The sequence below is a fragment of the Pseudopodoces humilis genome, chromosome 5, assembly GCF_049639895.1.
Source record: "Pseudopodoces humilis isolate 2021_Gansu_Grassland_sample_001 chromosome 5, ASM4963989v1, whole genome shotgun sequence".
In the NCBI taxonomy this organism is placed as follows: Eukaryota; Metazoa; Chordata; class Aves; order Passeriformes; family Paridae; genus Pseudopodoces; species Pseudopodoces humilis.
In genome coordinates this window covers 13399526-13412571 of record NC_142204.1, presented here as the reverse complement: position 1 = coordinate 13412571, position 13046 = coordinate 13399526, and the positions used below count along the sequence as shown (strand labels likewise).

General features: G+C 40.0%; 1 protein-coding gene across 15 annotated transcripts in view; it reads right to left on the bottom strand.

The window, feature by feature from the left end:
• The window catches only part of PPFIBP1 (PPFIB scaffold protein 1), a 105917-nt gene that overhangs the window by 18100 nt on the left and 74771 nt on the right, over positions 1-13046 (bottom strand). For 5 of the 15 annotated variants that reach the window (XM_014260477.2, XM_014260479.2, XM_088054760.1 and 2 more), the window contains 9 exons: positions 10444-10536; positions 9866-9958; positions 7979-8093; positions 6728-6760; positions 5345-5406; positions 4535-4619; positions 3267-3421; positions 2239-2369; positions 287-340 (listed from right to left, as the gene is read on the bottom strand). In XM_014260477.2, coding sequence (XP_014115952.1) covers positions 287-340; positions 2239-2369; positions 3267-3421; positions 4535-4619; positions 5345-5406; positions 6728-6760; positions 7979-8093; positions 9866-9958; positions 10444-10536 — 821 coding nt within the window. The remainder of the gene's footprint in view (positions 1-286; positions 341-2238; positions 2370-3266; positions 3422-4534; positions 4620-5344; positions 5407-6727; positions 6761-7978; positions 8094-9865; positions 9959-10443; positions 10537-13046) is intronic. The other 10 variants (XM_014260481.2, XM_014260483.2, XM_014260484.2 and 7 more) reach the window with 7 other exon arrangements.

Here is a 13046-nt window from a genome sequence, read left to right as displayed (position 1 = left end):
GCACTGTGGAAAACTATAAATTTCATAATATATTGACAGTCTACCATGAAATTAGAGATGCTTCACAATGTAACAGGAAGTACCATATGCCCAGATAAAGCACAGGAAAATAATGATCATGAAAGCATGGGACATGAGCAGAAACCTACCATCACCAAGTACCATCTAGTCTAGAATTAACTGACTTATTTACATATGTAAATGTGTATGCATGTGCTTTGTGGGGGTTCAAGCTGACCATCACATTTAAGTATGTCCACTGAACAGTTTTGATTATGGCACTTACACTGGACTATCACACAGATGAGTTTCAGGGGAGGAACCTGCTGATCTTCCTTCACTGTAAAAACAAAAGATACGAAAAAAGGCTGAGAAACAGAAATCCTGTTATCTCAGTCTGCTTTAATTCTGTTTTCCCTTCAGCTCTTATGGTACTAATACAGGGCAAATTTTCCCCACTGTGGTGGCAAGTCTTGTAAAAGATAAAGGACAAAGGTGAGCTCAAGAGCCCCAGAAAAGACAACTCTCACTGTAAGATGATGACAATACTGAACTATTTGGCTTCAATAAATGCAGAGGTTCCAGCAGGGTCTGCAGCAACACAAGGAGTGGTGGTCACCATCTCCCAGTCATCACCCACAGCACAGGGAACTTTGCTGCAGTTTAGTGCTTGCTTTGTTTTTTACCAGGAGGAGACACAGGTGAAATCCCTGCTGGTGATGGCTCGAGCTGCATGAGGAACATGCACAACACAAACTGAGCAAAGCTGGGCTTCTGGATCCTTTTCTTGACTGGAACTGGAAAAATCACACATCAAATTGAGCTTGCACTGATGTTTCACATTCAGATTGATGATTGTTTCAAGTCAACACTTCCTTGCCTCTGGATTCTTAGTGTTTGATACTCCTTAAGATAAAGCCAGGGATTTGGACCCAGAAGAAAAAGACCAAAGCACAGCCTTTGTTGAGCTGTGAGTCTGGGGTGCTTTTCTGTACTCCCTGCAGTGCCAGTGCAGGTCTGCAGGGATTGGGTTTCCCCCCAGGAAAAGGAGGGTGCAGGATTAGAAATGGTGGTGAAAGGTGACAGCCACTTCTCATCCAGCAGCTGTTGCTGGTTCCAAGCACGGGAACCCCTGGCTGCCACAGCTCAGCCACAGTCCCAGGCTGCAGCCACACAACCCTTGGGTTTCTCCCTGCCTCAGGTTAGAGCTGGAAGCCCTTTTGTTCTGGCACTGCCTTACAACCATCTTTAGTCACTCTGAAAAATGTCTGAGCACAAATCACCAGGGCTGGCAGAGCCTATGCCACGCCAACCGTATTTCCATGATGCAACCTAGACAAAAATAACAATTCCGTGGCCTTCATTGCATTAGATCAGCTTCCCTCTCCTTCTGCTCATTCCTGGTAAAGCAGCTGGTACAAATCATGAGCGCTGCTACAACAGCAACTGTTATAAACGAACTATTTTCTGGTGGTTAATGTTACAAATGAACTAATTTCTAGTGGTTAAGGTTACAAGTTATCATTGTTTGGTGACTGCACTAAATGTACCAGTGCAAGAGTTGGTTCGGCCCACGTGGGAGGAGGGAGGTAAATTGAATAGCCGGAATCTTCTAGAAAAGCAGTGTCATGGAGGAAGACAGCACCTTGAGGTTTGACTGGAGGAGAGACTGACCAATAAGGTGGAGAAAATCGGAAATGATTGGTCCAGGATGTTCGTCTGTAGAGACCAATGAGAGGACTGACAGCGAGCCAATCAGCAGGAGGATGGAAGAAAGCACCAATCACAGACCCCCAGAGGATATAAAGGCTGCTTCAAAGTTCCACTTGGCATCTTCTGAGGGAACTTGAGTCCGGAGGAACACCCAGCTGCGGTGGTGTCTGGGCTGTACCGGGTTTCTTTGTTATCCGATTGCTGTGCAGGCTTCTGGGCTTAGCTCAGGGCCTCGCTTTCAGACATTCTTTTTTTTTTTTTTTTAATAAATGAGTTTACTTTTTTTTAAAGAAAAAAAGTGATCGGTCTCGTTTACAACAGCAACTAAACCAGCCCTTGCTTACTCAGGATTTAATCAATTCACTTCAGGAACATTAGCTTGGTTTGCAGCAGCTACGCAAGGGAATCCTAGCCTTGTTTACCTGGCTAATGACTTGAAAATTCAATGACTGTCAGATTATTGCTCTTCTTAAATGTCATAGAATATTTGATTTACAATTGAAAAATACATGGAAACCATAATACCTCATTTCACTTGCAGGATCTGGCCTAGAGTGTGTTTTCAGCCTCTCTGCAACAGTTTCTGAGCTCTTGGATGTCGATGAAAAGGAAGGGATTGAAATCTGTAAAATGCTGGTGTGGATCTGTAAGGAATTCTCAAAAGAAGGAAGACTATATGTTACAATCTTCTGAGCTGAAATTAAGCAATCATAAATGAAAAAAGAGTAACAGATAAACCATGAAGAGAAGGTTTCAAAAGTGATTTTTTCCTTGTTGTAACAGAATGATTTACTCCTTGAAAGATGGCACTGCAGATACAACATGAATCATTGCACACCTAAGCTACAGCACAGACAAAAATCTCACAAATCTCCCAAGGCTGCCTGCTAAATCTGTCTCTACCACAGACACCATGAAGGATAGTCCACTTTTCATATTTAATTCTGTCCTCAGACACTCAGAGACTACAAAAACACTGCTAAACATTTAATTTAATTTTCTTCATAGCATGTTCTTGATGTTTAAGTCAAGACCCTGCTCTGACTCAGAGCTTAGAGAACAGATACATAGTTTTTTTACTGGAAAATGTGATTGTAAAAATCAGAGACTGAGCCACAACCTATATATAACTTAACTGAATGGATGCAATTATGATTGCATCCTTATAAATATGACTAGATATATTTAGTAAGTCTCAACATACTTCAGGTTTGTGACAAATTAAATGTACCTCCTAAAACAGTTACATTTGTAAGAAAAATAATTTCTGTCTAATAGAAAAAGTAATTTAGACCTGTTCTCATGATAAATACAGCTGTCTCCTGACCCCATTTGAGGATTAAGAAAAATAAGTTTAATTGAAATTCCTCAGTAGCTTTCACAAGAAAACTACTTTCTCCAAAAGGATATGAGACATTACAAAAAACTGTGAAACCCAGAAAACATATTTTCAGAAGATTGAGTTTTGTTATCTGCAATAGGAATCCAGCACAAACAATGTTTTCAAGGAATGATGGCATTAAATAAAGGAAAAAAAAACAACCCCAACCTACCTCTTCATGAATATTTACATTGAACTCATCATGGATTGGAGATGCTGTTACTGGGGTTGGGGATGGGCTTTTCTCTGGGTCAGTCAGACTTGGTGTGTCCAACAAACCCGTGGAAACAGACCCTGAATTCAAATCTTCACTTTCACTTTCCTTGCCTGAAGGAAGAGAACATGGAAATTTGTTGGTTTTATAAGCCTTGCTCCCGCACAAGCTGCAGCCAGTGTGCTTAGTTATGGGCCAAAACCAGAAGGATTTGATTGCTGGGGATTTTTAGGACAGACTACAATAGGAGAAAGAGAGTCACGGCCAAGTGTCACTTCTCAATTCAACCATCACAGTACAGCAGGGTTGGAACAGAGGGAGGTCTGCAAACACCCTCAGGGCATTTAGTGGCATCAGTTTTAACAAGCTGAATAAACTGGAGTAGTTCTTTCCTTCTGTCTGTTCTGGAATTTCATTCTAAATACTTTGTTTTCCTTATTTGCTAAGAGAAAGACCAGAAGGTTGAGTCTGCCTGAAACTTAAGATGTCTCTGTGGTATCTTCAAAGTACCCTGAGGAAAAATGCAGCTCACTGCTCAGGAGTCTATAACCAGCCTAGAAGTGACCACATCAGGTCAGCAGCCCGCCACAAACTGAGTGTGTCTCATTTAGGTAGTGCTGAAGACCACACCAGGGTTCACATCCTCTGCTCTTTCCACCCTGGATGCTCCTGAACTGCTTCAGTGCTACCAAAAGACTCAGACTGGCTGTGAAAGACAACCAATACTTTCTAAAAGGTGACCAGAAATCCAGTGCTTGTTGCCAAAGACCTGAGGCAAACACAAACCAAATTCTGCTCACAGCAAAAACCTCTCTTGCCCATTTTTCACCACCTGGAATCTGTGCCCATGCTCCAGGAAGTGACCATGGAGCACAGTCCCCAGAGAATCAAGGTCTGTTCTAACACCCTCCTGGTGCTTGAAGGCACAGCACTGCAAGAAAGGGCAATACTAATTTAAAAATTGCTCCCCCTCCAACACTCAGCATGGTGTGAACCTAACACCACAAAAATACATATTTTACTTCCTCACTCTTGCTGGGCTATTGACAATCTTCACCCTCTGAAGGGGTCTGGAAACCTCCACCAGTCTTATAATATATGGAATGAGCCATTACATGTTGTGGTATTGATATAGCTCTTCAGTCACACAGTTAAGCTCACCATCACAACACACCTGGAGTTTAAATGAAACAGGAGAGTTTCATTTTTTTTTGGTTGTACAATACCTTTTTTACCTTGAGCCAGTATCACCATGTCTTGGACTTTCTTGTACCTGTTCAGAGATTGCCGAAGCTCTTCTATCTTCCGATCCTAAAATAAAAGGAAGTTGTGACTGTGCTGCCTCCCCCAGAAATAATACAAATACTAGATCCTTTAGTTTAACTGGCTGTGGGACTAAAAGAAATGGGAAGTGTGTATGGGACAGGACTCAGAATACTGAGTGGCTTTGAAATATCAAAAATTGTATACAGCAAAAACTATCATCTGATTAACCACCAGAACCACCCCAGCTTTGAAAGTGGATTTCAGCACCCTTAGTAAGTCCAAGGTGGAGCACAATAAATTTGCCATGTACAAAGGATTTAGGGCTTTGGTGATCAAAAGAAAACATTCTACAAAATGCACATGCATATGAAAGAACAAAACTATGTATGAAAATAATTCATACTTCACAGAAAAGCCCTTTTGGAAATGCAGCCTGTGATTTGGCACTTGTATGGAGCTCTTTATGTTTGAAGAACACGGTGCAAATTAATCACACTGAATTCAGCAAAACAACAGTGTATGGACTCTGTACAGATCCTGTGCACACGCAGAGAGCTCATATATGCTTACAGCCCCTTAAAGGCACTGCAGTGCTTCTGACTGCAGAAAATCACAGATTCTTACAAATCTGATTCTTCTGACTATAGAAAGTCATTCATTCTTACAAATCTGATTTTTAATTAAAATGTGAAAAGCTCATACAAGAAGGTTTTCTTAGAGATTTAAATTAATCTGATGAATGATTACTGAAAAAATAATGACTTTGCTACCTTCTCTTCATTTGCTGCCATTAGAGATTCTACCGCCTTCTTCATTTTCTGTACCTCTATATCTAAAAACACAATACAATTCTCCAAGTCAATTTAAATAAGACAGTGTAACAAAATAAGAAAAATAAAAAATCCAGAAGCAACTCAGTAGCATCTGAAAGTAGATTGACAAATTTACAAACATAACATAAGTCCCTTAAATTCTTTTTTAGATGCAAACACAAAGAAGGAAGCTACTTTTCTTCAAAACCTCTTCTCTGACATTTTTATAATTTTTTCATCATTTAGGAAATGATGAAATCCAGGAAATTTCTTTCCTTCCTCCACCCCTCTCCAAGCCTTACAAGAAAGGAAAACTCAAGAGTAAAACTACTACTTGACTCTCACTATCTCCATTTTTAAAGTAACCAAATACCTGCAAAACAACAAGTTCAAAATAAAAAAAAAAATACTACATTTGGAATGCAATAAAACACATCCTCAGTGCAACAGCCAACGACCACACCAAACAGCATCTCACAAACCCACTCAACAAAGCCATGGTATTAATGGATGTGATGAAGGAAGCACCAGTGATGCTCAGCCCTAATCCAGTATGGATGGAGCAATGAGGAGGGCACAGAGAATGATACAGGTATTTGCTGTGATGAGCAGTCATGCTGGAATATTACATTGCAGTTCAGGCCTGGGAAAGGTTCCTAACACAGACAACAGTGCTTCATCTATAATCCTTATTTACCAAGAAGTACAAATACATGAGAACATGTATATTCTGGAAGTGTTGTGAACTAGGAATTCAAAAAGAATGGAAATAATCTCCATTTTTTCCTAAAGATCTACCTTGCATAAATGAAGTAAAATTCAAATTTCATTACAAATGTAAGCAGGTGGCCAAACTCACAGGCAAAAATGCCTTGTTTCAATTTCCTAAAAATTGATGGAAACCAAACAGAGCAGGAAGAACATTCTCCTCCTTAATGAAATGCACAAAGAAAAGAAGTTGCCTGACTGGCTTTCTAGATGAAAGACATTTAAACACATTGGGCTAAACCAGCAACTGATCCAGTTCCAGTGATTTTCCCCCAGTTGCTGGCTGAAAATCTGGTCTACTGGATTGCAACGGCATTTCACTGAGAGGAATCTGCTTTGTGAGCCTTCCCAAGACTCAGTCCTCTATCAATCAGGTTTTCTTCAGAAAACTTTATGTTTCAAGTGTGATGTTCTGACCCTTGTTCTCTAGTTTTACTCTAAGTGTAACTAAGGGTTATAGATGATGCAACCTAACAATGTTTGTTAAAGCAGTTTTGCAAACACATGCAGAAAGCTATTCTGGAAAGCACTTCTGGAATGCAAATGCTCATGGAAAGACACCAGGAACCTTACTTTTATCTTTGAGCTTCTTTTTACAATTTTCATCTGTGTGGGGAAAATCCATTGGATTGGAAATTAGCATGAAGGTTGTGACATGAAATAACTTTTAAGATATTATCAATACTTAATGAGTCAACTCTTCCTTCACTTCATTCAGCTAATGAGGCAGATAATTTGTTAACTGCAAACAGCATTTTTTACTATCAGTCCATGGCAGATAAGACATGTTTCATGACAGCAAAAGATCTTCTGCTAAGCTACACCAAAAACTATAAAGCTGAGGACCAGAGAGTAATAAGAGTTCAAGTAGTTCCCCAGGGAAAAAACCCCTATATAAGTAGTCATGAATGCAATGAAGTCAGAGCCTGTTCATGTTTAAATGCTCTTTAAAAAAAAAAAAAAATGGAATCACAGTTCATTGTGGTCACTTTCAGTGATCTCAGACAGCGGTTTTGAAAACACCATTTCATGAAATAAAATGTGACAATCTACACACAGCATATTCCTCCTCAGGTCAGGGGAGGAGACTAATCTCTTGTGCATTTCTTTTTCTAAAAAACGTATTTTAAAGCACAATCTTAAAATCAGCAATAGCTATCAGTAAGATATATTTAAAATTGAAATTGTATCAGGTCAAAAAAGTCTGTGAAAAATTTCTGTGATGTTTAAAGAAAAAATTTCTGGTTTTAAGTAAGTCCTCAATCTAAGATTCCCTCAAATAAATACTAATAGTTTCTTCTTTAGAAGCAAATAAAAGAATTACCCAGCATGTAAAATTTTTTGTGCTAATTCAAGCTTAATTAATGTTTAATGAGCACACAAATCCAGAACCAATCCTTGATTTCACCTACTCACAACCAGGTCATCATTCTTTGGTCTGCAGTATGGTTTTTCCCCTTCCTAACCAGGAAGTTTCAACACCATGTTTTTGGAGGATTTGTTGAAATTAGTTAAAAAATTTCTCAGCCAGTGTAAATGGTATCTTTTGAGGCCCCATGAAAGCCACGTAAGGAGCTAATTAGGTATTTTTTTGTCTTGTTTAAATTTGAACAAGACCTTGCTATAACAGTGGGTTCAGCACTTGCATCGCCAATACCCTCTAAACATATTTCAAGAGGTAAACATCAAGAAAAAGTTCAGGAAAACTGAGATTTATATCAGTTATTTCCTCTACAAGGAAACATGACCTCAGATGAGCTGACTGAAGAGGACATGGTGACAGAGGTGACAGAGACAGGCTGACAGAGCCTCCCTTTTTCTTACCTCTGTCCAGTATTTCAAGCCCTTCTCCTTTCAGCTTGCAAACCAATTTTTCGTGCAACTTTTTCACCTCAGCTTCCTTCTGCTCTAGCTTGTCTTTCAGAGCTGACAGTTCATCCTGTAAAGACACAGAGCCACTTAGTGCCAGCTTCCACAGGCAGCTGAGATGTTTCCACAATTCCCTCACAGGAAGCACAGTGGACAGGTCCTCAGCTGGTGGAAGTGACTGAGGGTCCCTGACATTTAACATTGCCTGAGGGTGCACCCACCAAAGTGACTCTGAACATCCCAACAGACCTCTGAGCCCATAAGAGAGCAGAGTCAGCAGGTCTGTGGTCTGAAATTGCTGATCTCATGTATAATTGGAAAGAAACTTCACATCAAAATTTAAAGACAAGAGCTAAAGGGGAAAAAAGGAAGCAGTTTTCTTACTTAATTTTGCAGAGATAGAAAAAAAATGCAGGTGAAAAGGCTGAATGCTAACATTTCCATACTTTTTTTTTGTATTTATAGGGCATTTTGCATGTTTGAGCCGAACAATTCTGAAACTGTGCTTATGCCAGGCTGAGGACAGTTTCAGAAACTGCTCCTATGGAAGAAGAATCAATCACAACACCAGCAAGCACATGAACACATACAGGAAAGCAGTTCAGACAAAAATGTGATACCTCTGCAACAGTTTGGGTTTGCTGATCGAGCATTAGGAGAGGAAGCTTGGAGCTGAGATTCTTAGGAATAAGACAGATGGTGTTTGGGGGAGTTGGGGTGTATTAGAAAAATGCTGTCAAGTTTTAACTTAGATCTAACCATCTGCACTAGCAAATGACTGGCACTGATCCATGCATTTAACTTTTTAAAATTTGAGTCAAATCCTACCCAGTTTAGTAACATGTTTCTTTGATGTCCGAGGATATCTCGTGCAACAGCATCATCAAGACAAGACCCTCACTGCAACTGTACCCAACACTGAAAACTTAATTTGTTCAGTTTGTAAATAAAGCAAAACAATGCAAGACTCATCGTTTTGCCATTTACAGCTTCTAAATGATGTTTTAAATCCTTAATGGAATAAACCAAACTAGAACACTATGGCTTAGGTATTTCCTGAGCTACCCTCAGAAGATCTGGTGCAAATACACAGTGATATCTGCAACCCAAACTATGGCCCAACTACAGAATCTCCTGAAATTGGTTTGTGTTTGGTCTAAAGTATCATTAAAAAAAAAATAGATCAATCTTAAAATTGCCAAGAAATCAAAGCTCTTTCCACAACAGTGGCTGGGCAATAATTACAATTCTCCAGTGCTCCAAGTTGGCACTGATTATGATGGGATTTCTGCCAGTGTAGGATCCATGCTGCTTCAAAACAAGACCATTTCTTGGTCACTTGAGAAGCTGCTGCTATACCCACAGGCAACTAGAGCTGCATGTTGTCAATGTGTATTTCTTCCCCTGAATTAGAAACATGATATGCAAATTTACATGTGGGAGAGGGGACAGTATGAAAGAATCACTATTTCCCAGCTAGTTTTCATGAATACATTTTCTCTAAAAGGGTGATAAAAAGTTCTGTTTGAATAATGGATGTAAGCTACAGACGAGGCAATCTTCCCGTGGAAGGGGAGTGATTTTAACCCAAGTCCAAAGCCATTATATGTAACCTATGCAAGTTTCAGAGCAGGAAAATCCTCTCCCCTGCAATATAAAAGCTGTTTACAAGGAATATCTACATAAAGAGCTTTCCACATCTAATGAGGAAGGGCACACTGCATATGAACACACAGCAATTCATGAAGAACAGAGCATGACACCACAATGCAGGACAGACCAGTAAAGGGTGGAACATGAAAGATTCAAAACAGACCCAGCATTACCCAGAAACTGCCACACCTTTAGCATCTGGCTTTTTTGCTCCATCCGCTGCTTTTCATACTGCATCTGACCCACTTTGATTTTCATGCTAGAAAGTTTGGCCATTAAAGACTGGTAACAGAGACAGAGGAATGAGAGAAAAATAAAGGTAGAAAAGAGACAAGGCTAAACGGCAAAGAGAAGTTAGACACTTAGAGAAACAGGCTGCTAGAAATACTCAGGTGAATGCTTTCTCTTCAGAAGTGGATTGTTTTTAGCACATTTAGGAGAAAATAAATGCTGTTTTTAACCTTTGGAATACACCTTACATACTGCAACTGGTATTTCTTGACACACATGTGAAACAAAGGTCTAAACAGGTAATAAATTTACTGTTAACAGCACGGTAAGTTACCCTTCATAGAAAAACAATGCTCAAGCTGAAAACCACAGCAAGAAATTTGGGAATAGCCACTGCTGCTAAGTGAGAACCATGAAACCCCAGGACATAAGAGTGCTCAGGATTTTGCAGGGTGCAGGCAAGGATTAGGGAAAAGAGCGAATTCCTAAAGCCAAATTTACACCCATCTCTGCTTCTTCCACTCAGCCTCACTTACTTTGGTTGTTTTCAGTTTTTTCTCATACTGGAGTCTCTCATTGTCCATTTCTCCCACCCTCAACCGCAATTCATTTATTTCCTGGATCAAATCCTGAGTGGAGGGAAAAAGACAACCAGAAACAACAAAGAACTTCAGTAAAAAAACCAGACAAATAGCTAAGACTGTAACAACAAGAAAAGCAGGCATAAAAGGAACTCAGTACACAAAACCACACCACCCAAATCCATCACTAAGTCAAGCAACTCAGAGCTTCCTAAATATCCAGGGACTGAGTTTCTCAGTTTCTGTTACTGCAGCAAATGTAAGAGGGCAGAGGACAAAGGGAGACACAAATTGAAGTTGTGTTCCCTATGCTGAGGGCCAGGAAAGGCCTCCTGCTTCTCTGTTCAGCTGCCTGCAGCCCAGTACCAAGGATGGGCAATGGAAAACAGTGGCAGACTTCCTTCAACATGTAGCAGCCACATCCTCCCCTCTGCAGTCCCTCCCGCCCCAGGCTCACCAGCCATCACCTGCTTTTTTCAAAATATGAAGTGATTACACTGTAAAAATCTTCTACCACTTAAAAGAGCCCTCTCGCTGAGGGCTAACAGAGAAGCCATCACAGGTTTCTACAAGGAAAGGCACCACTACATCCAGGCTTTGCAAATCCAGCCTGGCTTGGAAGAAATTCAGAGCCATCATAAATTCAAATCTGAGCTCTTTAGCAGACCAGCTCAACCTCCTGGCCAGCCTTTTGGATCCTGCCAGGTTTGGGGGTCAGACATGAGCGCTGAGTCTGACTGCTCCATCAAGACTCCTCATCCTCTAGGTCAGGGAATGGTTTGGGTTGGAAGGGATCTTAAAGCCCATCCAGTTCCACCTCCCCTGCCATAGGCAGGGACACCTTCCACTATCCCAGGTTGCTCCAAGCCCTGTCCAACCTGGCCTGGAACACTGCCAGGGATGGGGCAGTCACAGATTCTCTGAAGAACCTGTGTCAGGGCCTCACCATCCTCAAATACAGAATTTTTATGGTCCTTAGGCTTGCTTTCCTTCCTACATCTGAGGCAAACCCTATCCATGGCTGTCATGGGGTAGTAATGCTGTACATTGAACTAACAGCTTTAAGCACAGTTTTTCAGATCTAATAGTATAATTAACAGGGATTTATATTTATAAATTAACAAGCCAGGAGCTGACATTTAGAGGGTATTCATGGGTCTCTGATAACGCCTGCCTTCCAGCCCCACACCACACTTCCTAAGCTTACAAGCCTCTAATTATTATTAATGAACCTGATGCTAAGAGAGCAGCATCTGTCTTTCCTCAGAAAGATCCATGTTCAATTCTCAGAACTACAAGGAAAGTGAAAATACAGAACATTTTAATGCTTTTAGTAATTACTACTTCTAATCTATGACTCTCTAATTCAGGTACACCTGAAATTCCTTGACAATTGATTTGTTTAGGGCTGTTCTCTCCTGCAGCATGATCCAATGTCAAAATATATTGTGTGGAACTCACTGCTGAGGCTGTTCTCCACATATTTGTCACTTGAACTATATGACTTTTAAAATACTCAGTGTGAGCCAGAAAACAGAACAATCTTGTAACCAGATTGGAGGTGATGGTGGATAAATCACAAAGAATTCCCTGTGACTGAGCCAGTTTTACCCTCTGGCTGCTGCTTCAAAGCCCCAATCTGGCTATGGACTCCTTCCTAAATAAACTCCCTTGCAGGGTATTTTCTTACATAAACTCAGCCCAACTCAGACCACCCATGTTCCTCAAGGAAAATAATGTTGGTGTCTGCTGAGAAAGTGGAAATACTGGAATAATTCAAAGAACAGAACAATTACAAATCTCTATTGAGTACACAATTAGCTTTGAAAAAGCTTGGTGTTTGTGAACATCTAGACAGAAAATCCTAGAGCACGAAGACCTAGTGAGGCATCTGTTTAGACAAAGAATAGGGAACACGAGTAACCAACCAAGCTGGAATGGGAAGTTGCAACAACAGACATAAGTAGCACATGGATAATATGAAGGATTTAATCAGAATGGTAATTCTGTAGGAGACAGTAGCTCCACAGGTTGTCAGACACCAATTTTTTTCTTTTCCCTAAATAAAATCAGAAGCAATATTCATAGTTTTGCTTTCCCAGTTTGGGTATGAATCTTTTTCCATTTCAATCACTCCCCATAAATGCCATTATGTGTTTTAGGGTCAAATATTTTAAATATTCATTTAAATACTCAGCTCTTCTAAAATAATTTATAAACAGCAATATAATTAGATCAACACCGAATAAAATACTGCATACTTCTGAATAAGTGCTGCCTCCAAAATATCTCTTAGAGATTTTGTAAGGGCTGAGACCCTTACAACTAATTAGACATTCATATTTTCACTAACCAAATGGAAATTAAGATATAATACCTCTTCCAGTGTTTAAGCCTAAGTGTTTTTACAGCTACAAAGTGTTGAAATAGACAAGAAATAATATAATAATATATATCACACTAAACTACATCATTCTGGTTTTTAAATGGAAGGAGAAACATTTTAGTAATAGTTCATTAGTTCTGGCATAAATACCCTTGATATAAATCCATATAGT